The sequence below is a fragment of the Rhinoraja longicauda genome, chromosome 8, assembly GCF_053455715.1.
Source record: "Rhinoraja longicauda isolate Sanriku21f chromosome 8, sRhiLon1.1, whole genome shotgun sequence".
Classification (NCBI taxonomy): domain Eukaryota; kingdom Metazoa; phylum Chordata; class Chondrichthyes; order Rajiformes; family Arhynchobatidae; genus Rhinoraja; species Rhinoraja longicauda.
Window position 1 is genome coordinate 35,649,602 of NC_135960.1, and position 24,944 is coordinate 35,674,545.

At 44.9% G+C, this 24,944-nt stretch overlaps 1 protein-coding gene across 2 annotated transcripts in view; it reads right to left on the reverse strand.

Moving 5' to 3' along the window:
* The window catches only part of usp40 (ubiquitin specific peptidase 40), a 104,255-nt gene that overhangs the window by 73,902 nt on the left and 5,409 nt on the right, over positions 1-24,944 (reverse strand). Inside the window, exons 2-6 of one of the 2 annotated variants that reach the window (XM_078403640.1) lie at positions 22,568-22,935; positions 10,883-10,950; positions 6,234-6,347; positions 4,306-4,470; positions 3,542-3,688 (exon numbers count right to left, since the gene is read on the reverse strand). In XM_078403640.1, coding sequence (XP_078259766.1) covers positions 3,542-3,688; positions 4,306-4,470; positions 6,234-6,347; positions 10,883-10,950; positions 22,568-22,772 — 699 coding nt within the window. In that variant the 5' untranslated portion in view covers positions 22,773-22,935. The remainder of the gene's footprint in view (positions 1-3,541; positions 3,689-4,305; positions 4,471-6,233; positions 6,348-10,882; positions 10,951-22,567; positions 22,936-24,944) is intronic. The other variant, XM_078403642.1, reaches the window with a different exon arrangement.

Consider the following 24,944-nt stretch of genomic DNA (forward strand, 5'->3'; position numbering starts at 1 on the left):
TCCTTGGTGTTGATATTACCAACGATCTGTTGTGGAGACAGCACACCAACGCCAAGGAAATTTGTCATGTCTCCAGTGACCATTACAAATTTCTACAGATGCACCACAGAGAGCATACTGTGTAGGATGGAACTGCATGCAGTTGCTGGTTTATGCCAAAGATAGACACAAAATGCTGGAGTAACTCAGCAGGTCAGGCAGTATCTCTAGAGAAAAAGATGAGGTGATGTTTCTAGGTGCTCATTGCATGATTCTAGGTTACCTGAAAGGAATTCAAATTAAACTCATAAAATTCCTCTGCCTCACATGTATTTGCTTTTTAAAAAAACAACATTATTTAACCCAGAAGAGTTCTGACCCGAAATGTCACCCATTCATTGTCTTCAGAGATACTGCCTGACCCGTTGAGTGACTCCAGCATTTTGTGTCTGTCTATCTGTGGAAAGCATACCGTCAGATTTCATCACAGCTTGTTTGGGATTAGTTTAGCAGAGTTGTGGATGTACCTAATCCAACACACAGACCACTTTCCACCATTGACTCCATCTAGAATAGCACTGCCTCGGAAAAGCAGCCAACATAAGCATCCATACTACCAGACTCAAGAACAGCTTCCTCCCCTCTGCTATAAGGCCTTTGAATTATCTTTCTATAAACTGTACTGCTCGATTCACCTTTACCGCATAGAGGACTGGACTTTGCCTAACAAACTGATGCACTACAATGCTGAGAACTATATTCTGTACTTTGTATCTTTTCCTTTGCTTTATATCTATTATACTTGAGTTTGAACTAATTTGTATCTATGTTTGGTATATCTGGACTGATTGATTAGTTGCAATCTCCAATATATGCCAAACAGTGAGACTTTTAAGTATACTGATAAATTAGTTTTTGAACAAAAGTCCTTTATTGAATGTTATGATTAATCACCGAAAAGAAGAAACAGAGTCACACTGAACAGATAAGGGGCTGTGTTTGTACTGTGTGACTCTATTTCTCCTTTTCGGTGACTAATATTAGCGTCATACTAACCAGATACAGCCCCTTTGGCTCACTGTGTCATACTAACCATCAAGCACCTATTTATACTATTTATAATAATCCCATTTATCACTTAGCCTTCTAAGTGCTTGCCTATTTACTTTTAAATAAATGTCTCCACAACTCACACAAGCAGTATTTTCTGGATTCCAACCACTGAATCTCTTAATCCTGATGCTAAACTTATACTATATAGGCTTAGAAATGTTTCCTACTATCTACATAGAATAATCTCATTAATCCTTTCGTAACTTTGTATAACTTTGTCAGATCCCGTTTTGGCCTCTTCACTCCAGGGAAAAAACCCCAACATGTCCAATTTCTCATCATTGAAACTCTCCATCCCAGTCGGCATCCTGGAAAATCTCCTCAGCACCTCTTCAAGGCAATCACAGGTGGGCAGCACATTGGCGCAGCGGTTGCATTGGTGCCTTACAGCACTTGTAGCGTCAGAGATCCGGGTTCGATCCCGACTACGGGTGCTGTCTGTATGGAGTTTGTACGTTCTCCCTGTGACCGCCTGGGTTTTCTCCAAGATCTTCAGTTTCCTCCCACACTCCAAAGACGTACAGGTATGTAGGTAAATTGGCTTGGTAAATGTAAAAATTGTCCTTGGTGTGCCCACACCAGCCAACAATGTCCCAGCTACGTGGGTCCCACTTGCCTGTGCTTGGTCCATATCCCTCCAAACCTGTCCTATCCATGTACCCATCTAACTGTTTCTTAAATGATGGGATAATCCCAGCCTTAACTACCTTCTCTGGCAGCCTGTTCCATACACGCACCACATTTTGTGTGAAAAAGTTACCCCTCGGATTCCTAGTAGATCTTTTCCCCTTCACCTTGAGCCTATGTCCTCTGGTCCTCGATTCCCCTACTCTGCATCTACCTGATCTATTCCTCTCATGATTTTGTACACCTCTAAGGTCACCCCTCATCCTCCTGCGCTCCAATAGAGGCCCAGCCCACTCAACCTCTCCCTATAGCTCACACCCTCTAGTCCTGGCAACATCCTCATAAATCTTTTCTGAACTCTTTCGAGCTTGACAATACCTTTCCTATAACATGGTGCCCAGAACTGAACACAATATTCTAAATGCGATCTCACCAACGTCTTATACAACTGCATCACGACCTCCCAACTTCTATACTCAATACTCTGATGAAGGCCAAAGTGCCAAAAGCCTTTTTGATCACTTCGTCTACCTGCAACTCAACCTTCAAGGAACCATGCACCTGTACTCCTAGATCCCTCTGCTCTACAACACTACCCAGAGATCTACCATTTACTGTGTAGGTCCTGCCCCTGTTCGACGTCGCAAAATTCAACACCTCACACTTCTCTGTATTAAATTCCATCAAACATTCCTCCGCCCACCTGGCCAATCGATCCAGATCCTGCTGCAATCTTTCACAACCATCTTCACTATCTGCAAAACCACTCACTTTTGTATCATCAGCACACTTGCTAATCTTGCCCTGTATGTTCTCATCCAAATCATGTAGATGACAAACAGTAACGGGCCCAGTACTGAACCCTGAAGCACACCAATAGTCACAGGCCTCCAGTCCGAGAAGCAACCTTCCACCATTTACCTCTGCTTCCTTCCATAGAGCCAATTTGCTATCCATTCAGCTATCTCTCTTTGGATCCCATGTGATCTAACCTTCCAAAGCAGCCTACCATCCGGAATCTTGTTGAATGCCTTACTGAAATCCACGCACACAACTTCTACAACTCTGCCCTCATCGACCTTTTTGGTCACATCTTCAAAAAAATCAATCAGGCTTGTGAGACAGACCTCCCACATATAAAACCATGCTGACTATCCCTAACCAGCCTTTGCCCATCCAAATGCCTGTATAACCTATCCCTCAGAATACTCTCTCATAACTTTCCAACTACAGATGGTAAGCTCACTGGCCTATAGTTCCCAGCATTTTCCCTGCAGCCCTTCTTGAAAAGACGCACATTTGCCTCCAGTCTTCCTGTATTTAGGGACGACTCGTAAATTTCAACCAGGGCTCCCGCAATTTCCTCTCTAGTTTTCCGCAATGTCCTCGGATATATCTGATCAGGCCCTGGAGATTTGTCTACCTTCATACATGACAGTACCTTCAGTACTTCTTCGACGGTAACATTGACTGTTCTCAAGCCACTTCCATTGACTGCCCCAAGTTCCTCCATCCTCCTGTCTTTCTCCTCGGTAAAATACAGAGGAGAAATACTCATTGAGGACCTTGCCCATCTCCTGTGGCTCCACACAGAGGTGACCGTTTTGATTCCTGAGAGGTCCCACTCTCTCTCCAGTTACCCTTTTCCCCTTATGTATTTATAAAATCTTTTGGGAGCAGTGTGCAGTCCTTCCTCAAAATAAACCTTCTCCATACTCCGGCACAGGATATGCCCAGTGCTGGAAGAAAGAGCAGGGGAATGTCATTAAGATGATTTGTTGACAAGGAGTAGAGACTCAAATGGTCTAACTCTATGGCTTACCTTAATTGCTTTAACCAATTTCTCACACGTTCCACACTGATAGAGATTATCATTATCAAAATGTTCTTCTTCAACATAGAGAGTATACAGGGCTTCTTCTAGTCCATTGACATCCTTCACAGCCGCAGTCAGGTCCAAAAAGTCCTCCTACCAATAATTTCCATTACAAAGGTAAAAAAAACATTTAAAAACAGAAAACACAGAGAACTCCTAAAAAAAACAAGTGCAGAAGAACATTGGAAAAAAATGCAGCATGCCAATGGTTGCAAAAGCATAAACTCAAATAAGAGCAGGAGTTGGCTTGTTTAATAAAACTATGAATGCTCTGTCTACAAGTGCGTGCTAACATCCTGCCAGATTAATAAACTTTCTTTCTTGGAAAAACCCTCTCTGAAGATTGTAAGAGCTTTTTGTAATGATAGAAGCTAGCTAACTTCTGTACTTCTAATAGTAGGAAGTATTAAATGGCTCTTTCTTTATGACTGAAACATATTACGACTTAGGTATAAGAAATCTGGTTTGACAGTTCCTGCAATTTTGTTTTCCAGTACAACACTGACATTTACAACTCAAGAATCAATGTTGGGCTGACTTTCAGTCACATTAACATATGCTCACAGAAACCTACCACAATGACAACAAAATTGCAGATGCAGGTCAACAGCAAAATTCATCCCCTGGTACTCATAAATGACTGTTTTCAGATTTGAAGCTTAAACATTAAATGGAGGATGCTACCATTTGTGATAAATATCATTTCTCACCTGTCTTTCACTAATGTTGCCACATTCCTCACATAAAATCTTGTTAACAACAATTCCACGGTACAGTCTATTAATGAGGTTATGACCAGAGGTTCCAACTAAAGAGCTTTCCAGTGCACTGAACAGAATTCGGTTTAATTCTTGCACATCATGCTGACTGGTTTCCTGTAAAATAATTTAAACATTTAATTGCACATTCAAATCAGTCCTCCTCCAGAAACAGATCATTAAAGGGCTTTCAAGGATGGCAGCATATCAATGTTACATACTTCATTACCCATTCATGAGATTTAAGTTTACATATCACTGTGTGGCCACACTATTTTATTCCAATCTGTATCCTTTGTTTCCAATCATCTATGCATCCTCCCATTGTTTCATTCTACCAGCTCAGCCCCGCTTTCTTGAACTCTCCGTGAAATTCACCCGATTAACGAAGCAACGGGAAAGTCTGCATCATTCATGCTTAGTCACTCTTAACTTCATACTAGAATCAACAAAAAAGGGACCTTTTGGCCACTGTGTCTTTGCCAACCTAGATGCCCATTTACACTAATCCCATTTGCCTGCATTATCAGTGAATCCTCTTCATCCTTCCAATTCAAGTACCTGTCCAAATGCCTTTTAAAAGTTGTAATTGTGTTTGCCACCACCACTTTCTCTGGAAATTTATTCAAAATATTCATCACCATCAGTATGAAAAACTCCTTTAATTTTTTTCCCTCTCACTTTAAACCTGTGCCCTCTAGTTCTAGACACCCTTGTCCTGTTAAAAAAGATTCTAACTATCCTATCCATGCCCCTCAATTTTATAAACTTAAGGTCATCCTCAACCTCCTACATTGGGAGAACAAACCCAGTTTATCCAATCTTCGACCAAGCATAAACTGAGTGATCGTTCCGCTGAACACTTGCGCTCGGCTCGGTCCGCCAAGGCCTGCTGGATCGTCCAGTTTCTAACCATTTTTACTCCCCTTCTCATTCCCATAGTGGCCTTTCTGTCCTGGACTTCCTCCAGTGCCATAGAGAGGCCACATGCAAATAGGAAGAACAGCACCTTATATTCCGCTTGGGTACCTTACAACCCAACATTATGACCATTATTTCCCTAATTTTAAGTAACAAACCTACAACCACTCCCCACCCTTCCTCTCTCCCCCCCCCCCCCACCTAGATGCACACCTATTCCTCCCTTTCCTTTTCCCCTCCTACCTCCACCCATCCCCTTCCACCTAGATCCCTTCCTCTGGCTTCACATTTCATGCTTCTTCTAAGAAGGGACTCAACCCGAAACATCACCTATTCCTTTTCTCCAGAGATGCTGCCTGACCCGCTGAGTTACTCCAGCATTTTGTGTCTATCTTCTATCTTTATCTCTTTATCTCAGTTTTTGTTTTTTCATCTCTAGCCTTTGTCCAACCATCTGCCATCAAAAAAACCCTCACCTGTATCACTTGCCAGGCTTTATCCTGTCCCCACCTCTCTTCCAGCTTTCTCCCCGTTACTCAATTAGTCTGAAGAAGGTTCCCAACCCAAAACGTCACCCATCCTGGTTCTCCAGAAACGCAGCCTGACCCTCTGAGTTACACCAGCACATTGTCTTTCTTTAATCTAATCTCTTTAACTACATCCATCCATTCCAGCCAAAAGACAATCATTAATTTTTACTCTCGGAGATATATACTATGCAGAAATAATCCATGTAACATTATACTGTTAATTTATCTGCTTTGGTTCTACAATCAAAAATAGCCTTACTTAAAAATTCTGTCCTCTGTTTTCAAATTTTCAATTGACCCAAGCCTCATCATTTTTTTGGGAAGCAATGCAATATAAATCACGCATGTTTTTCTCCATTCAAGCAGCTGCAACTAACTTTGCTTGTCCAAACTCTGTAAAAGAAAGAAAATCAGTTGTAAACAACTTACCTCATTACTTGTCCACCCAAAACTATCAGTTAGATCAGATGTGGATGCTGCCAACTGGTCTGCAAGCAATAATTGGGCAAAGAGTCTTTGTAGCTCCAATGGGATGACCCGCACCTGAGAAAGTGAATCAAATGGTGACTTTAAACATTATATTTTGTCAAATTCTGAAAATCAAACTCATTTTTCAACCTGGGCCTGATGTAAAGCAAGGAAGTGAACAGAAGCAAAATATCTATGTACTAACCAACTCTCGTTTGTTTGCTCCTGAACTACAGATAAAACAGTACATGATAGCGCGACAATTTTAGGCCCACCTTACTCACCGTCGTCCGTGTTATATTTTTTAAGTTATTCACATTTTAAAGTTTAAATACATCTCCTAGGGAGGGAGGGGGGAGAGAGGAAGGGGGATGGGGAGAGAGGGAGGAAGGGGGGTGGGGAGAGAGGGAGGAAGGGGGGGAGGAGGGAGGATAAGGGGGGATGGAGTGGGGGGGGGAGGGGAAGAGGGATTGAGGGGAACGGATTGAGGGGAATGGAGGGAGGGGTGGGGGGTGGGGGTTGCTGCACCAATGCAGGAGTGGTTTGGGCCCAACGCAAGCAGATAATACTTAACTTCCACTGAAACTGCAAGATCACTAAATATGACCGCGTCTTCAATGTACTCCCCCATCCCCCCTCCCCTCCCCCCACTCCCCTCCCCACACCCACACTTCCCCTTCCCTCCCCCCACTTCCCCTTCCCTCCCCCCACTCCCCGAGTGGGCCAATCATTCGACCCGATGTGGGGACGCGGGTTAATCGGGTATCAAGCGGGAGGTCGTAGCCAATCAATGGACCCCACGAGCAGCAGAAGCAAATCAGGACATGCCGGCGACCAATCAGAGCGGGTAGCGTCGGCGCTCCCCCCACGTGGGACCTGGATCAATTGGGCATCGAGCGGGAGGTCGGAGCCAATCAATGGACCCCACGTGGGGGTGAGCAGCAGGAGCAAATGAGGAAGCGCCGGCGACCAATCAGAGTGGGGAGCACCGGTGCTCCCTTCACGTTGGACCCGGAGAAATTGGGCGTCGAGCGTGTGGTCGGAGCTGAACACAAAATGGCAACCCTCCCCCAACTGCGCACGAGCCAGAGCTGAACACAAGATGGCAACCCTCCCCCAACCGCACACGTGTGGATTCAGCAACCATCTGTTGGGCCCAAAGCTCTCCTGCATTGGAGAGTTCTCCCCTCCCCCACTCCCCCTCCCTCCCACTCCATCCCCCCTCAACGCCCCTTTTCACCCCCTCCCCCTCCTCACCCACCATACTCCCTCAACCACCGTTATCCCCCCCTCACCCCCTCCTCCACTCTTAGGAGCTCTGGCACTCCACCCCTCCTCTAACACTCTTGTCAACACCCCCCAATTGGCCGCCGCTCCCGTCACTCGGGCGTGTGTGTGTGTGTGTGTGTGTGTGTGTGTGTGTGTGTGTGTGTGTGTGTGTGTGTGTGTGTGTGTGTGTGTGTGTGTGTGTGTACGTGTGTGTGTGTACGTGTGCATGTGTACGCGCGTGCCGTGATGCCCGCTGGAGGTTGTAGTCCGGTGAATTAGATCAACGGGTCACAACTGCGCAGGCGCGGACGCGTTGGGTTCCTATTGTGACGTCATACGCAGGTGACGGCCAATGGCAGGCGCGGACTTGGACTTCCCATTGTGACGTCATACGCGGGTGATTAGCAAAGAGATAGAAAAGTGATTTTTTAAACATAAAAAAGTGATTTTGAAGGATTAAAAACTGGATTTTTAAAAAAAAACCCACTCATTTGAATCTCAGGACAATGGTGAGTAAGGTGGGCCTAAAATTGTCACGCTATCATGTACTGTTTTGGCTGTGTAGAGGGCATGGTACACACATAAACATATACACACACAAACAAACTGAGTTTTAGAGATGGATGGGTGGATGGATAGATTTTAGTGTCATATATTTTAATGAATCATGCTTAAAAACAAACTACCAAAAGGACTGGTTGTGACACTACTGATAGAACTCCAAGGTAATTTTTTCTACATCTCTCTAGATATAAATGCATTGAATAAAGAAATGCTAAAAATGAAAGAATTAACACCTTCATGCAAAACATAGAATCTGCCATAGAAATCCATTATTTCACAGTGGATAAAAGACATGCAAGTGCACTGACAAAATGTCCTAATATATAGAATAATTGGAGCAAGAAAGAAGAAATTTGGCCCATCGAGTCCCTATCAGTTCTATGTAGAAGCACATCAGGTGGTCCCACTCTCCCAACCTTTTCCCAAACTGCTGCAAGTGTTTTTCCTTTGAAATATATATCCAGTTGCTCTTTTGAATGTTACAATATAATCTGTTGCCACTACTACTGCAGTGCACTCCAGACCCAAAATACTAGCAAAGTAATAGTTTCTTCTCATGTCATTCTTGTTTTTTTGTTTTGCTAATCACATTTTCTTGATATCCACTAGATTTTTACCCACTATAATTTGTCTACGTTCGCCATTTATACCCTTCATAATTTTATATATTTTTACCATATCCATACATAACCCACCTCTTTTCCCATCTCTTTTCCATCCAGAATAATCCAGCTTCTGCAGTCTCTTCATATAAATGAAGTCCCTCATCCTCGGAAGCATTTTGGCACCCTTACTGAAGCTTTGACATCTTTCCTAAACTATGATGCCTAGAATAGGACACAATGCTCTAGGCCCAGGTGCGAACCTGACTACAGGTGCTTGTCTGTACATAGTTTGTACGTTCTCCCCGTGGGTTTTCTCTGGGTTATCTGATTTCCTCCCACTCTCCAAAGACGTGCAGGTTTGTAGCTCGCTCTCTCTCTCTCTCTCTCTCTCTCTCAATTGGCTTGCTATAATTTTACACTATTCCTATATTTGTGCAGGATAGTGTTAATGTGCAGGGATTGCTGGTCGGCGCGGAATAGATGGGCTGAAGGGCCTGTTTCCGCACTGTATCTCTAAACTAAACTAAAGGTTCATTATAATATTTTTGCTTTTGAACTGAATGCTTATAAATCCCAGGATTCCATATGATTTTTAACCACTTTCCCAACCTGCCCTACCGCTTTCAACAAACATATACCCCCAGATTTTTGTATTCTTGTACACATTGTTAAATTAGTCCTCTAGTTTACTTACCTCTTTCCATTCTTTATAAAATGTAAACCTTCATATTTCTCAGCTTTGTTTATTGTACCATCTCTCTACCCAATCCATCAACCTATCTGTAACTCTTTGTGGCTTATTACGTTCACGCTGCAAAGTTTTGTGGAATCTGCTCTGTACATTCTGGTATTGGCCTTAAGAACTCCAATATGTACATCCTTCTAGAAGAAAAGGCATTCACAATCACCCTTTTGTTCTATTAGTTGGCCTATGCTCTATTCATGCTGCTAGAGTTCCTTTTATTCCATGGCCTTCAATACTGCGGATGATTTTATTATGTAGTGCCTTATTACATGCCTTTTGAAATATAGGCTGCACCCATAATGTAAGATGGTCCTTTAATAGCAATGTCTTAAGACTATGTGAACATGTTACAGCTTCATATATTTACTTTGTAGAACAGTGCATAGACATTTTAAAAAATGTATTGGAACCAATTTTATCATTGAGAAATCAAATAAAAACATGACTGAGGATCTTAGGAAAAAATATTGGCAGATTCAGCACCTGTGGAGAACATGGATATGCTATATTTCCGGTTGAGACCCTTCTTCAGACTGATTGTGGGGGGGGGGGGGTGAGGGGGAGGGAGAAGAAAGCTGGAAAGGGGGACAGTTTGGAGGATGTCGGTCGACATAGGCAGGTGATTGGAACAAAGGCCAGACAAAAGAACAGAAGGTGTGAGACAGGTGTGAAGAGTTGTGGAATGTGAAGGAGAGTAAAATTGTGGGGGAGGGGAGGGGAGGGGAGGTGAAGGGGAGAAATAGGTGGAAGTCCAGGTGGGGCACAGGGGAGGAAGGGAGAGGGAGAAGAAAGGGGAGGGAGGGGGTTGTTAGAGGTTACTTAAAATTGGAGAATTCAATGTTCATACCGGTGGGTTATAAGCTACCCAAGCAGAATATGAGCTGTTATTCCTGAAGTTTGCGAGTGCCCTCACTCTAGCAATGGAGGAGGTCCAGGATAGAAACGTCAGTGTGGGAATGGGACAGGGAGTTAAGATGTTTAGCCATGGGAGATCCAGTGGGCCACGACAGACCCAGCGCAACAGTCGGCGAGTCTACTCTTGGTCACGCCGACGGAAAAGAGGCCACATCAGAAACACTGGATGCAGTAGATGAAGTTAGAGGAGATGCACGTGAACCTCTGTCTCACCTAGAAGGACTGCTGGAGTCCATGAATAGAGGTGGGATGAGGTATATTGGTACAGCGCCAGAGGTAATAACGCAATGTACATCACATCACGTGCTTAAGCATAACCATTCAAATTTTCTCCAAAACAAAACAAGAAAAAAAATTCTAAAGCATCAAATGTCATACATATAGCCTTTAAAGAGGACCACTTTCAAGGATTTAAAATGAGCACTTTGTGCAGAGTTGATGTTCTTCAAAATCTGTTTACAAATACAGGTTGAGATAAGACATTAACATCAGAAAAAAACAAACCTTCTGACCTTAGATTCTGGCTTATCTTTGTATGACAAATCTCCCAGTTCCTCAGGTCCTAGGGCGAATAGTGATTCTAAGTCAAAGAAAGAAATATTGCATCAATTTCAGGAACCAGTACATTTATATAAACTTAATGACATATAGAAGTGTCCAATGGCATCTCACCACAGCTTACACACAGTGTGTAAAAAATAGCATTAGGAAGGGCTATCTGAAGCTTGACTAAAGGTGAGTGCTTTAAGGATGTTCCAAAAAGACAATAGACAATAGGTGCAGGAGTAGGCCATTCAGCCCTTCGAGCCAGCACCGCCATTCAATGCGATCATGGCTGATCACTCTCAATCAGTACCCCGTTCCTGCCTTCTCCCCATACCCCCTCACTCCGCTATCCTTAAGAGCTCTATCCAGCTCTCTCTTGAAAGCATCCAACGAACTGGCCTCCAGTCTTCTGAGGCAGAGAATTCCACACCTTCACCACTCTCTGACTGAAAAAGTTCTTCCTCATCTCCGTTCTAAATGGCCTACCCCTTATTCTTAAACTGTGGCCCCTTGTTCTGGACTCCCCCAACATTGGGAACATGTTTCCTGCCTCTAATGTGTCCAATCCCCTAATTATCTTATATGTTTCAATAAGATCCCCCCCCATCCTTCTAAATTCCAGAGTATACAAGCCTAATTGCTCCAGCCTTTCAACATACGACAGTCCCATCATTCCGGGAATTAACGTAGTGAACCTACGCTGCACGCCATCAATAGCAAGAATATCCTTCCTCAAATTTGGAGACCAAAACTGCACACAGTACTCCAGGTGCGGTCTCACCAGGGCCCGGTACAACTGTAGAAGGACCTCTTTGCTCCTATACTCAACTCCTCTTGTTATGAAGGCCAACATTCCATTGGCTTTCTTCACTGCCTGCTGTACCTGCATGCTTCCTTTCAGTGACTGATGCACTAGGACACCCAGATCTCGTTGAACATCCCCTCTTCCTAACTTGACACCATTCAGATAATAATCTGCCTTTCTATTCTTACTTCCAAAGTGAATAACCTCACACTTATCTACATTAAACTGCATCTGCCATGTATCCGCCCACTCACACAACCTGTCCAAGTCACCCTGCAGCCTTATTGCATCTTCCTCACAATTCACACTACCCCCCAGCTTAGTATCATCTGCAAATTTGCTAATGGTACTTTTAATCCCTTCATCTAAGTCATTAATGTATTTCGTAAATAGCTGGGGTCCCAGCACCGAACCTTGCGGTACCCCACTGGTCACTGCCTGCCATTCCGAAAGGGACCCATTTATCCCCACTCTTTGCTTTCTGTCTGTCAACCAATTTTCTATCCATGTCAGTACCCTACCCCCCAATACCATGTGCTCTAATTTTTCCCACTAATCTCCTATGTGGGACCTTGTCGAAGGCTTTCTGAAAGTCGAGGTACACCACATCCACCGACTCTCCCGTCAATTTTCCTAGTTACATCCTCAAAAAATTCCAGTAGATTTGTCAAGCATGATTTCCCCTTCGTAAATCCATGCTGACTCGGAATGATCCTGTTACTGCTATCCAAATGCTCAGCAATTTCGTCTTTTATAATTGACTCCAGCATCTTCCCCACCACTGATGTCAGACTAATTGGTCTATAATTACCCGTTTTCTCTCTCCCTCCTTTCTTAAAAAGTGGGATAACATTTGCTATCCTCCAATCCACAGGAACTGATCCTGAATCTATAGAATATTGAAAAATGATCTCCAATGCTTCCACTATTTCTAGAGCCACCTCCTTAAGTACCCTGGGCCTTGAGGGCAGACCATCAGGCCCTGGGGATTTATCAGCCTTCAGTCCCATCAGTCTACCCAAAACCATTTCCTGCCTAATGTGGATTTCCTTCAGTTCCTCCATCACCCTAGGTTCTCCGGCCCCTAGAACATTTGGGAGATTGTGTGTATCTTCCTCAGTGAAGACAGATCCAAAGTAACGGTTTAACTAGTCTGCCATTTCTTTGTTCCCCATAATAAATTCCCCTGCTTCTGTCTTCAAGGGACCCACATTTGCCTTGACTGTTTTTTTCCTCTTCACGTACCTAAAAAAACTTTTGCTATCCTCCTTTATATTATTGGCTAGTTTACCCTCGTACCTCATCTTTTCTCCCCGTATTGCCTTTTTAGTTAACTTTTGTTGCTCTTTAAAAGAGTCCCAATCCTCTGTCTTCCCACTCTTCTTTGCTATGTTATACTTCCTCTCCTTAATTTTTATGCTGTCCTTGACTTCCCTTGTCAGCCACAGGTGTCTCTTACTCCCCTTAGAGTCTTTCCGCCTCTTTGGGATAAATTGATCCTGCAACCCCTGCATTATTCCCAGGAATACCTGCCATTGCTGTTCTACCGTCTTCCCTGCTAGGGCCTCCTTCCAGTCAATTTTGGCCAGCTCCTGCCTCATGCCTCTGTAATCCCCTTTGCTATACTGTAACACTGACACTTCCGATTTTCCCTTCTGCCTTTCCATTTGCAGAGTAAAACTTATCATGTTGTGATCACTGCCTCCTAATGGCTCTTTTACCTCTAGTCCCCTTATCAGATCAGGATCATTACACAACACTAAATCCAGAATTGCCTTCTCCCTGGTAGGCTCCAGTACAAGCTGTTCTAAGAATCCATCTCGAAGGCACTCTACAAACTCTCTTTCCTGGGGTCCATTTCCAACCTGATTTTCCCAGTCTACCTGCATGTTGAAATCTCCCATAACCACCGTAGCATTACATTTGTGACACGCCAATTTTATCTCCTGATTCAACTTGCACCCTATGTCGAGGCTACTGTTTGGGGGCCTATAGATAACCCCCATTGGGGTCTTTTTTACCCTTACAATTCCTCATTTCTATCCATACTGATTCAACATCTCCTGATTCTATGTCACCCCTTGCAAGGGAATGAATATCATTCCTTACCAGCAGAGAACTGGAAGAAATTTTGAAAGGCAATTTTAGGGACGTGAATGTGCATAACAATTGATTTAAGGAATGGTGATGCACAAGATGCCACGGATAGGGAATTCCAGAACTCTCCGAGAGAGGGTGGAAGAGTTTGCAGAAATGAAGGATTAAGGACATAGATATAAACAAAAGAGTAACAATTTCAATTATGGAAGACCTATAAGGAATGGATATAAAGAACTTATTTTGTTTGCCAAAGACAATAACTCAGGGACACAGCATCAGGCAGGGTTCGTACACTTGAAACAGCTATAAATTCAAGGACTTACTCGGACTTAAGGATCAAAAATCCTTTTTTCAAGGACCAAAATCCAGCATTGATGTTTTTTCCCAGTTTTTCTCCGCATAGGTAAGAAAATACTGTTTTCAAAACTGTTAATTTGGTGTATATGGTTAATTAGTAAAAACTATGATTTTGTATGTTTTTTTGCTTTATGCGGCGAGCTCCTCTCAACTCACCCCGACTCTTTAACTTGTCCCGGAGCCGTGGAACCACGGCGGTGGCGGGGACTGGAGGCAGAAGCTGCCGGCGAAGGTTCACCGGAGAGCGGATCGCCACCGACCCAGAGCCGGGACAAGGCGAGAGATCGCAGCGCCCCCTCGCAAACAACAAACACAAGGAAACTTCCCTCCTCGCCGCCGCCGCTCACACCGAGGATACGGGGCTTCTGAACAACAACTACAACACTTGTGCTTGTTCTTACTTCGCTGTGTTAGAGGGAGACGGGGCTGGGGAAGAGAGTGGAGGAGCGACGCAGATCTCGCTGGTGCAGAGAGAGAGAGAGGGGGTAGAGAGAGAGAGGGGGTAGAGAGAGAGGGGGTAGAGAGAGAGGGGGGTAGAGAGAGAGGGGGGTAGGGAGAGAGGGGGGCAGAGAGAGAGAGGGGGGCAGAGAGAGAGAGGGGGCAGAGAGAGAGAGGGGGCAGAGAGAGAGAGGGGGCAGAGAGAGAGAGGGGGCAGAGAGAGAGAGGGGGCAGAGAGAGAGGGGGCAGAGAGAGAGGGGGCAGAGAGAGAGGGGGCAGAGAGAGAGGGGGCAGAGAGAGAGGGGGCAGAGAGAGAGAGAGAGAGGGGGCAGAGAGAGAGAGAGAGAGGGGTAGAGAGAGAGAGGGGGTAGAGAGAGGGGGGTAGAGAGAGAGAGGGGGTAGAGAGAGAGAGGGGGTAGAGAGAGAGAGGGGGTAGAGAGAGAGAGGGGGTAGAGAGAGAGAGGGGGTAGAGAGAGAGAGGGGGTAGAGAGAGAGAGGGGGTAGAGAGAGAGAGGGGGTAGAGAGAGAGAGGGGGTAGAGAGAGAGAGGGGGTAGAGAGAGAGAGGGGGTAGAGAGAGAGAGGGGGTAGAAAGAGAGGGGGTAGAGAGAGAGGGGGTAGAGAGAGAGAGAGGGTAGAGAGAGAGAGAGGGTAGAGAGAGAGAGGGGGTAGAGAGAGAGAGGGGGTAGAGAGAGAGGGGGTAGAGAGAGAGAGGGGGTAGAGAGAGAGAGGGGGGGTAGAGAGAGGGAGAGGGGGTAGAGAGAGAGAGGGGGTAGAGAGAGAGGGGGTAGAGAGAGAGAGAGAGAGAGAGGGGGTAGAGAGAGAGAGGGGGTAGAGAGAGAGAGGGGGTAGAGAGAGAGAGGGGGTAGAGAGAGAGAGGGGGTAGAGAGAGAGAGGGGGTAGAGAGAGAGAGGGGGTAGAGAGAGAGAGGGGGTAGAGAGAGAGAGGGGGTAGAGAGAGAGAGGGGTAGAGAGAGAGAGGGGGTAGAGAGAGAGAGGGGGTAGAGAGAGAGAGGGGGGTAGAGAGAGAGAGAGAGGGGGTAGAGAGAGAGAGAGGGGGTAGAGAGAGAGAGAGGGGGTAGAGAGAGAGAGAGGGGGTAGAGAGAGAGAGGGGGTAGAGAGAGAGAGGGGGTAGAGAGAGTGAGGGGGTAGAGAGAGAGAGGGGGTAGAGAGAGAGAGGGGGTAGAGAGAGAGAGGGGGTAGAGAGAGAGAGGGGGTAGAGAGAGAGAGGGGGTAGAGAGAGAGAGGGGGTAGAGAGAGAGAGGGGGTAGAGAGAGAGAGGGGGCAGAGAGAGAGGGGGCAGAGAGAGAGGGGGCAGAGAGAGAGGGGGCAGAGAGAGAGGGGGCAGAGAGAGAGGGGGCAGAGAGAGAGAGGGGGCAGAGAGAGAGAGGGGGCAGAGAGAGAGAGAGGGGGCAGAGAGAGAGAGAGGGGGCAGAGAGAGAGAGAGAGGGGGCAGAGAGAGAGAGAGGGGGTAGAGAGAGAGAGAGGGGGTAGAGAGAGAGAGAGGGGGTAGAGAGAGAGAGGGGGTAGAGAGAGAGAGGGGGTAGAGAGAGAGAGGGGGTAGAGAGAGGGGGTAGAGAGAGAGAGGGGGTAGAGAGAGAGAGGGGGTAGAGAGAGAGGGGGGGTAGAGAGAGAGGGGGTAGAGAGAGAGGGGGTAGAGAGAGAGGGGGTAGAGAGAGAGGGGGTAGAGAGAGAGGGGGTAGAGAGAGAGGGGGTAGAGATAGAGGGGGTAGAGAGAGAGAGGGGGTAGAGAGAGAGAGGGGGTAGAGAGAGAGAGGGGGTAGAGAGAGAGAGAGGGGTAGAGAGAGAGAGAGGGGGTAGAGAGAGAGAGAGGGGGTAGAGAGAGAGAGAGGGGGGTAGAGAGAGAGAGAGGGGGTAGAGAGAGAGAGGGGGTAGAGAGAGAGGGGGGGTAGAGAGAGAGGGGGTAGAGAGAGAGAGTCAGGTGAAGGAGCGCCACCACTTGCGGGGGCTGCTCCCTCCCTCTCTCTCTCTCCCCCTCCCTCTCTCCCTCCCAGCGCCAGCAAGATCTGCACCGCTCCTCCACTCTCTTCCCCGGCCCCGTCTCCCTCTAACGCAGCGAAATAACAAACCCGTGTTGTAGTTGTTCAGAATCCCTGGGGTGAGTGGCGGCGGCGAGGAGGGAAGTTTCCTTGAGTTTGGTGTTTGCGAGGGGGCGCTGCGATCTCTCACCTTGTCCTGGCTCTGGATCATAAATGAATACCAGACAAGACACACATTCCTGCTTCTTCAATGTCTTTATTCTCAGCGACCAACCAGGTAAGAGAATATGTAAATAGGCGACAAAGACAAACACGTCTAACAATGTTTCCTGACTTTCAATAAGAACACTCATTATAAACAATGAAAAAACACATTACTCTGCATGAATTAATACTTTTATCATAAAAAGTGAATTTTCAAGGACCTATAATAAATCCAAGGACTTTCAAGGCCTTGAAAAACAGAGTTTCAAATTCCAGGACTTTCAAGAACTTTCAAGGACCGTACGAGCCCTGATGAGTTGTACAACACAGTAGCATGCCCTTGGGCCCACCACTTCCATGCCAACTTCTTTGCCCAACTATTTTAATCCCATTTACATTGGCATTAGGATCAGAACCTTCCGTACCTTGCCTATTTAAGAGTCTGTCTGAAGCCATGGTGATTATATCCGATTCCACCACCTCCTGGCAGTGTTTTCCAGATATCAACTACACTCTATGTACAACTTCCTCTTCAAATCCCCTTAAGCATTTTCCCCTCACCATAAACCCATGTCCTCTTGGTTTTATACCCCTACCTTGGGGAAAGGTTTCTATCGACCCTATTTATGCCTCTCAATTTTACATTACTCAATTCCTTACATCATCATCCTCAGCATCCTTTGCTCCGGAGAAAAAAATCCAGCCTATTCAATATCACCCCACAACTGAAGTCCTTCAACCAGGCAACATCCTGATGAATTTAGACACAAAATGCCTGAGTAACTCAGCGGGTCAGGCAGCATCTCGGGAGAGAAGGAATGGGTAACATTTCGGGTCGAGACCCTTCTTCAGACTGAAGAATGGTCTCGACCTGAAACGTCACCCATTCCTTCTCTCCCAAGATGCTACCTGACCCACTGAGTTACTCCAGCATTTTGTGTCTACCTTCAATTTAAACCAGCATCTGCAGTTTTTTTCCCTACACATCCTGATGAATTTCCTCTGCACTCCCTCCAGCACAATTGCATTCTTCTTCAAAGCAATTTATACAAAGATTAGAATCACACAAAAGGCAATGCGGTTTGGAATTCACCACTTGAGGGGGTGCTGGATAGAACAACACCCATATTGTTGAGCAACAATCATATTGATAAAAGTACTGGAATTAAGACAATATGCCAGAAATCTAAAACCAGACATAGCAAGTGAGATCACAATCTCGGGGCAGCACAGTGGCACAGTGGTAGAGTTGCTGCCTTACAGGGAATGCAGCGCCGGAGACTCAGGTTCGGTGCTGTCTGTACAGAGTTTGTACAGGTGACCTGCGTGGGTTTTCTTCGACATCTTTGGTTTCCTCCCACACTCCAAAGACATACAGGTATGTAGGTTAATTGGCTGGGCAAATGTAAAAATTGTCCCTAGTGCGTGTAGGATAGTGTTAATGTGCGGGGATCGCTGGGCGGCGCGGACCCGGTGGGCCGAAGGGCCTGTTTCCGCGCTGTATCTCTAAATCTAAAAAAAATAATAGATTCATCTTTTTTGATAAACAATCGATGCACTACTTCTGTTAGCATGCAGTTAAACAAATTGGTGCACCAATGATACCCTTAAGGCTTTCTATAGTGTAGTAAATTTCTTTAGAAACAGGGAAATGCAGATGCTGGTTTACAAAAAAAAAAGACAAAGTGCTGGAACAACTCAGCAGGTCAGACAGCGTCTCTGAAGAACATGGATAGGTGACGTTTCGGGGACCCTTCTTCAGACTGATCAGTCTGCAGAACTGACCCGATCCGAAACGTCACCCATTCCTTCTCTCCTGAGATGCTGCCTGACCTGCTGAGTTACTCCAGCATTTTGTGAATAAATACCTTCGACCTGACCTGAAACGTCGCCGATCCAAGTTCTCCAGAAATGCTGCGTGACCCGCTGAGATACTCCAGCATTTTGTCTCTTTATTTCAAAGGAGAAATGTGAAGGGACAGGAATCCATTCAGGCCAGCAGGTTCACATTGAGCAGCATTTGGTGATTAGCTTATGAGCAGGTAGTTTTAAAATGTCAAATTTATGATGTGCAGAAATTAGCTAGTTATCAAAGCACTGGAATGGTCATGTCGAAAGGGTCCACATTTAATGATGAGCTACATCAGTAAAGGAAATTGTGTAAAAATGGCAATATTCGCAGAAATGAACAATGGTGGCTTTTTCCTTTATGAAGAGGATGAAGACCCCCCTCACAGTTTACAGTCACAGTTTAAGAATAAGGGGTAAGCCATTTAGGATTGAGATGAGGAAAAACTTTTTCGCCCAGAGAGTTATAAATCTGTGGATTACTCTGCCACAGAAGGCAGTGGAGGCCAATTCACTGGATGTTTTCAAGAGAGAGTTAGATTTAGCTCTTAGGGCTAAAGGAATCAAAGGAAAAAAAGCAGGAACGGGGTTCTGATTTTGGATGATCAACCATGATCATATGGAATGGCGGGCTCGAAGAGCCGAATGCCCTACTCCTGCACCTATTTTCTGTTTCTATGTAAGACGGAGCTGAAGGCTCAACTCAGAGACAAACACAGTGCTGAAAATATAAACAATGTTTCTTTGCTTCAATATCCCATGCAATTTCCTGTGCAGTTCAAGAAATGTCCTCCATTCAATATTATGCACTAAATTCTAATAAGTGAGGTGGTTTGAAGGTGAAGTGCAGAAAAGAGCAAATGGCAGCATTGACAATCGAACACCTAGTACCAGGATTCTTTAGCTCCTCCCAAACAATTGCTCTGGGATAAGAAACTGCTGGTTCTTTTTCAAATCTTCGAAACATTCCTTTAAAAGTCATTGTCATTGAAGCACAGAAAACCTATCAACCAATTTCCTGACAACAAAGTTGCAAAACAGTAATATGATAAGGATGTTTTTTTTAAAATGTTGGCCAAAGAGCAATTAGCACTCTCCTGCACTTCTTCCACAGTGAATAATAGAATCTTTTACAATCTCCAGAAATAGTCTTAAGATGACATCAGTTGTAGCACAGATTTCATAGTCAACTTTGCAAAACAGTGCATAAGCACATGAGCCTGCAGATGCTGGAACTTTGAGCAAAAAACAAACTGCTAGAGAAACTCAGCAGATCGGGCATTATCCCTGTGGAGGGGAGGCAATTATTTACATACGAGATCAAGATTCTGCACCAAACTCCCCACTTGACCTGCCACTTTTAGGGAACCATGCACCGATACTATCAGGTCTCTCTGTTCTGCCACATTCTCCAGGGGTCTACCATTTACTGTGCCTACCCTAGTTTGACATACCAGTGTGCAATGCTTTGCACTTAAGAGTTTAATTCCATTTGCCATTCCTTGGCCCATAGTCCCAATCAATCTAGATCTTGTTGTAAACCTAGATAACTTCCCTAACTATCTACTATTTTATTTATTTTGTCATCCATAAATGTACATTGTAGAGTAGCCTACCATGCATTACCTTGTCAAAGGCATTGATAAAGTCCAAATAGACAACATCTACTACCCTGCCCTCATCATTTTCCTTGGTGACCACTTCAAATAATGTTCATAAGATCATATGTGATAGGAATAGAATTAGGCCATTAGGTCCCTCGTCTACACCATTCAATCATGGCTGATCTATCTCTCCCTCCTAACCCCATTCTCCTGCACCAATTATGCTCAAGGATCCCAACTGCCTAAATCAGATGCATATCTCCTTTTTCCTGACAAGATCCTCAACCTCCTTCGTCAATCAGAGTTCCCTAAACTTAACAGCTTTGCCCTTTACCCTAACCAGAACATTCTGTCCCTGTACTCATGCTATCTCACTTTTGACAGGCTTCCACTTGCCAGCTTACCCGTAAACAGACTCTTCTAATCAACCTCATCAATCAATGCAGCGTAAAACTTCCACACTTTCCCAAAAATACATGCTAAATCAGTCAGAACTTTATATGTGCTGAGCCTGCGCTTGATCTCGCCGATATACAGGAGTTACATCTAATTCCTGTATATATTATGTATATATATATTATATATATATATATATATATATATATATATATATATATATATATATATATATATAACTCCTGTACATCGGCAAGACCACAGGCAGGTTCAGCGATCATTTCGCTGAACACCTCCGCTCAGTCCGCCTTACCGACCTGATCTCCCGGTTGCTCAGCACTTTAAGTCCCCCTCCCACTGCCAATCTGACCTTTCTGTCCTGGGCTCCTCAATTGTCAGTGAGGCCCAGTGCAAATTGGAGGAACAGCAACTCATATTTTTCCCCAACGGTACGAACATTGACTTCTCTAACTTCAAGTAGCCCTTGCTTTCCCTCTTTCTCCATCCCCTCCCCCTTCCCAGTTCTCCCACCAGTCTTACAGTCTCCAACTACATTCTATCTCTGTCCCACCCACTCCCCTGAGACATGTCCGAAACGTCACCCATTCCTTCTCTCCAGAGATGCTGCCTGTCCCGCTGTTACTCCAGCATTTTGTGTCAACCATATCCCTACATTCCCTTCATATCCATTTACCTATCTGAACGCCTCGTAAACTCATAAGTTCAATCACCCAACACTTAGGAGAACACAGAAATAAGGCTTGACTGAAAACATACTTTACAGTTAATTACTTGGATCATTATCAAAGAATTGCAGTCTGCTTTAAATTATCTCTGTTACTGACCACACCCACACTCCTACTATTGTCATCAACCCAGCACTTTTAATCATTTATCAAGAACAAGCCAAAAGTTAGGTAAATTTAGGGCATTTCCAGTTTAGAATGATGCCAAGAGATCAAGAAACAATCGTAGCAAGTAAGATGGTTTACTTGTACCTGACAGGAATAGGGCAACAGCTTACCAAGTCACTGCATGTGGGACAGATCCAGCGAATAACCTTGCCATTATATAGTACCTTTAGCACAATAGAATACTCCTTGGCGCTTCACAGCACATGTTCAGACAAAATCTTTTTTTTTTAAATTACATAAATAGATGGACCTTTTATTCATAAAGTATTTTGAGAGAAATGAACTTCATAATAGAGTGGCAAGTGGAGATCAGTGGGCCAATTCTAGAAGATAGAACTAAGCCAACTGATTACACAATTGGTAATTGTACAGCAATGAAAACTGAGGACACACCCACAGGGAGCAGACGAGGCCTACGGCGCAATGAGGCAGCGGCAGCACCAGCAACCCAAAGAACCCGCATAACCTACAAAAGACAATCAAACTATAAACCTACATGTCTCTGCAACGTGGGAGGAAAGCCGCTCTGCCACAGGGAGCACCTGAGGTAAGGATTGAACTCGGGTCACTGGCGCTGTAAGATGGCAAGTCTACTGCGGCGCCAGTGTGCCGTTCCAAGCCATTGTGTATTTTGTGTCCTTTACTGTTTATTAGGTAATGTGTTTATTGGCTGTTTTCCAATAGTACTGTTCATATTAACCCACCTCATTCGGTTACAGCGAACAATCTTCAATAAAGGACACCATCTACCTTTCGTGTATAGAAAGGGTGTACATTATTTGCAATTTGCATTCTCGAAGCAGACATTATAGCAGAACTACCTGCATTGCAAATATTCTTTTATATTAATAAAACATTGTTCATTTTTCACTCAAAGCACAAAGGCAACAAGAAATGGTGAAACAGGAAGAAAAATGTTTCAACTTCACATACTAAATAAATATAACCGTTTCTTATATGAATTTCATTCCACCATTAAATAATTTACCTCGGAATTCTGGCGTGTAAAGCAGTGTTTGAAGCAATGAGTTGAGGTAGCAGGTGCCTCCCTGGTTTTTGATTCCACTGAGGTTACAGGCTGCTCTACACGCTGGTGGCTCGGTATCTTTTTTCCTTGATTTTCTCCCATTCCCCACTTTGTTTTCGCACATGAAGCTAGAGTCTTCCTCTTCCTCAAACATGTCCCCAAACATTCTGCAAGATTTGAGGCACTCAACCTCTCATATGGATGCTTTGGGTAAAAAAAAAAAAACTGAATTTGCAGCTTAATAATTTAACGTTATCTCATTCCCAGCAGCATTAGAATTTCTGTTTTATTGGCAACTGTAGGTTTGAATTTCAGGTAGTGTCTTTCACCTGCAAAAATAAAGAAAAATAATTACATCTTAAAAATTAAAAATTAAAATTATTTTATCTACACCAATTAGTTTGTGGTTATCCAACTGGACTGACTCACTCACTCTCTCATAACCCTACAAACATTTTCTCATGTTTATCCATATCCCTTTTGAAAACTGCTATTGAAACTGTTAGCAGTCCTAAAGACAATTACAATGACTGGTTATATAACTAAATGTTCCTGAAGAAGGGTCTCGACCTGAAACGTCACCCATTCCTTCTCTCCCGAGATGAGGCCTAACCCGCTGAGTTACTCCAGCATTTTGTGTCTACCTAAAATGTTCCTCATGTTGCTTCTGAATCTTTTGCCAAATAACTACCTTAAATCTGTCTGATTGCTTACAGACCGCCTGCTACTGAAATAAGATGGCTACTCTAGACTAAAGTAGTACATCTGAAAATAGCTATGTTCTTGGCACACTGAGTTAATCAATATATTTTCTTTTGTCAGAAAAATGACTAATTTCCAGTTAACATTTCAGATTTTGAGATAATGCTTTATCATACTTCATTTGTTCTATATTTCTGAAATGCTTGCATCCAACAATTCTTGGGGTATATCATGCTCTTACAAGAAGAAGAACAGTTTGCTGGCCGCTGAGATGACTTCATTCAGGATGAAATATTACACCAGCTTTCCAGCTGATGATATTACTGAAACATTTATTCACAAAATGCTGGAGTAACTCAGCAGGTCAGGCAGCATCTCGGGAGAGAATGAATGGGCGACGTTTCGGGTCGAGACCCTTCTTCAGACTGAAACATTTGCACCAATAGGATGGTTGGCTGCAGTACAGAATTAAAAAAACTAAAACTAAAAATCCTAAAAAAACTGAGCAGATCAGGCAGCATTTGCGGAAATAGCAAATAAATTATGAAGGTGCACACCTCAAATCTCATCTTGCCACTATTGTACAGCGAAGTTCATTCTCAGTCACGTGTGTGACCAAAAAAGTGAAAAACTGTGGAATACATCGCTTCTAATTCTGAAAGCATTACAGGTATATTGTTTTGTACTGTATATATGACTTATATATGTCGAAGCTTATCAAGTGAAATTTTTATATGTTACTACACAAACCACTCCTGCATTGGTGCAGCACCTTCTCCTCCCCCACTCCTCCCTCCCTTCCCCCACTCCTCCCTCCCTTCCCCCCCCTCTTTCCCGCTCCCCCTTTTTCCCACTCCCTCTTTCCCCCCCCACCCCCCCTCTTTTCCCCCTCCTCCTCCTTCCTCCCCCAGGAGCAACCTGCTGTTGCCGTCGCAACCCGCCTCCCGGCCCAGGCGGCCGCCATTGGTGCAGCTGAGGTGGGGGGGAAAGAGTCCTGTCCCGTCCCGGTGCGGGGATGTTCAGTGGTAGACGGCAGCAGCTCTCCCACTGTTGCTGAGCCGCTGGACGGCGTGGAGAAGGCACTGTGCCGGCCGGGGAGAGGAAGGGGGATGGGGGAGCCGAGGGCAGGCCCAGTGCCAGGCCCAAGCCTCCGTCAACGCCTGGCCTCATCGCCGCTGCTGCTGCCACCTTTCCCCTTGGCCCACCTCAGTCTCGCGGTTACCCAGTCAGGTCCAGGCCCATGCCCATGCCGCCTCTCCCGGCACCAGGCTGGCTCTCCCATCCCCAAGAGACAGGCGGCCGAGCCCTGCTCGTACCCGAGATCAACGGGCCCCAACTGCACAGGCGCGGATGCATTTGTTCTGCGTACGCACGGATGCGGTGGCCATCTTACGTAAGTACCAGATCAACAGGGCCCCAACTGCACATGCACGGTTTTAAAACTTTTTAAATGTGAATAACCTTTTAAAATATAACACCGATTTCAATTAAACATCCTCCCTAGGACCCCGGGATGGTAAGGTGGGCCTAAAATTGTTGCGCTATCCTGTACCGTTTTGGCTGTAGTTCAGGAACAATCAAACAAACAAGAGATTTAGTATATAGATGCTGACAATGTTTGTTTAGGGTCAGAAGT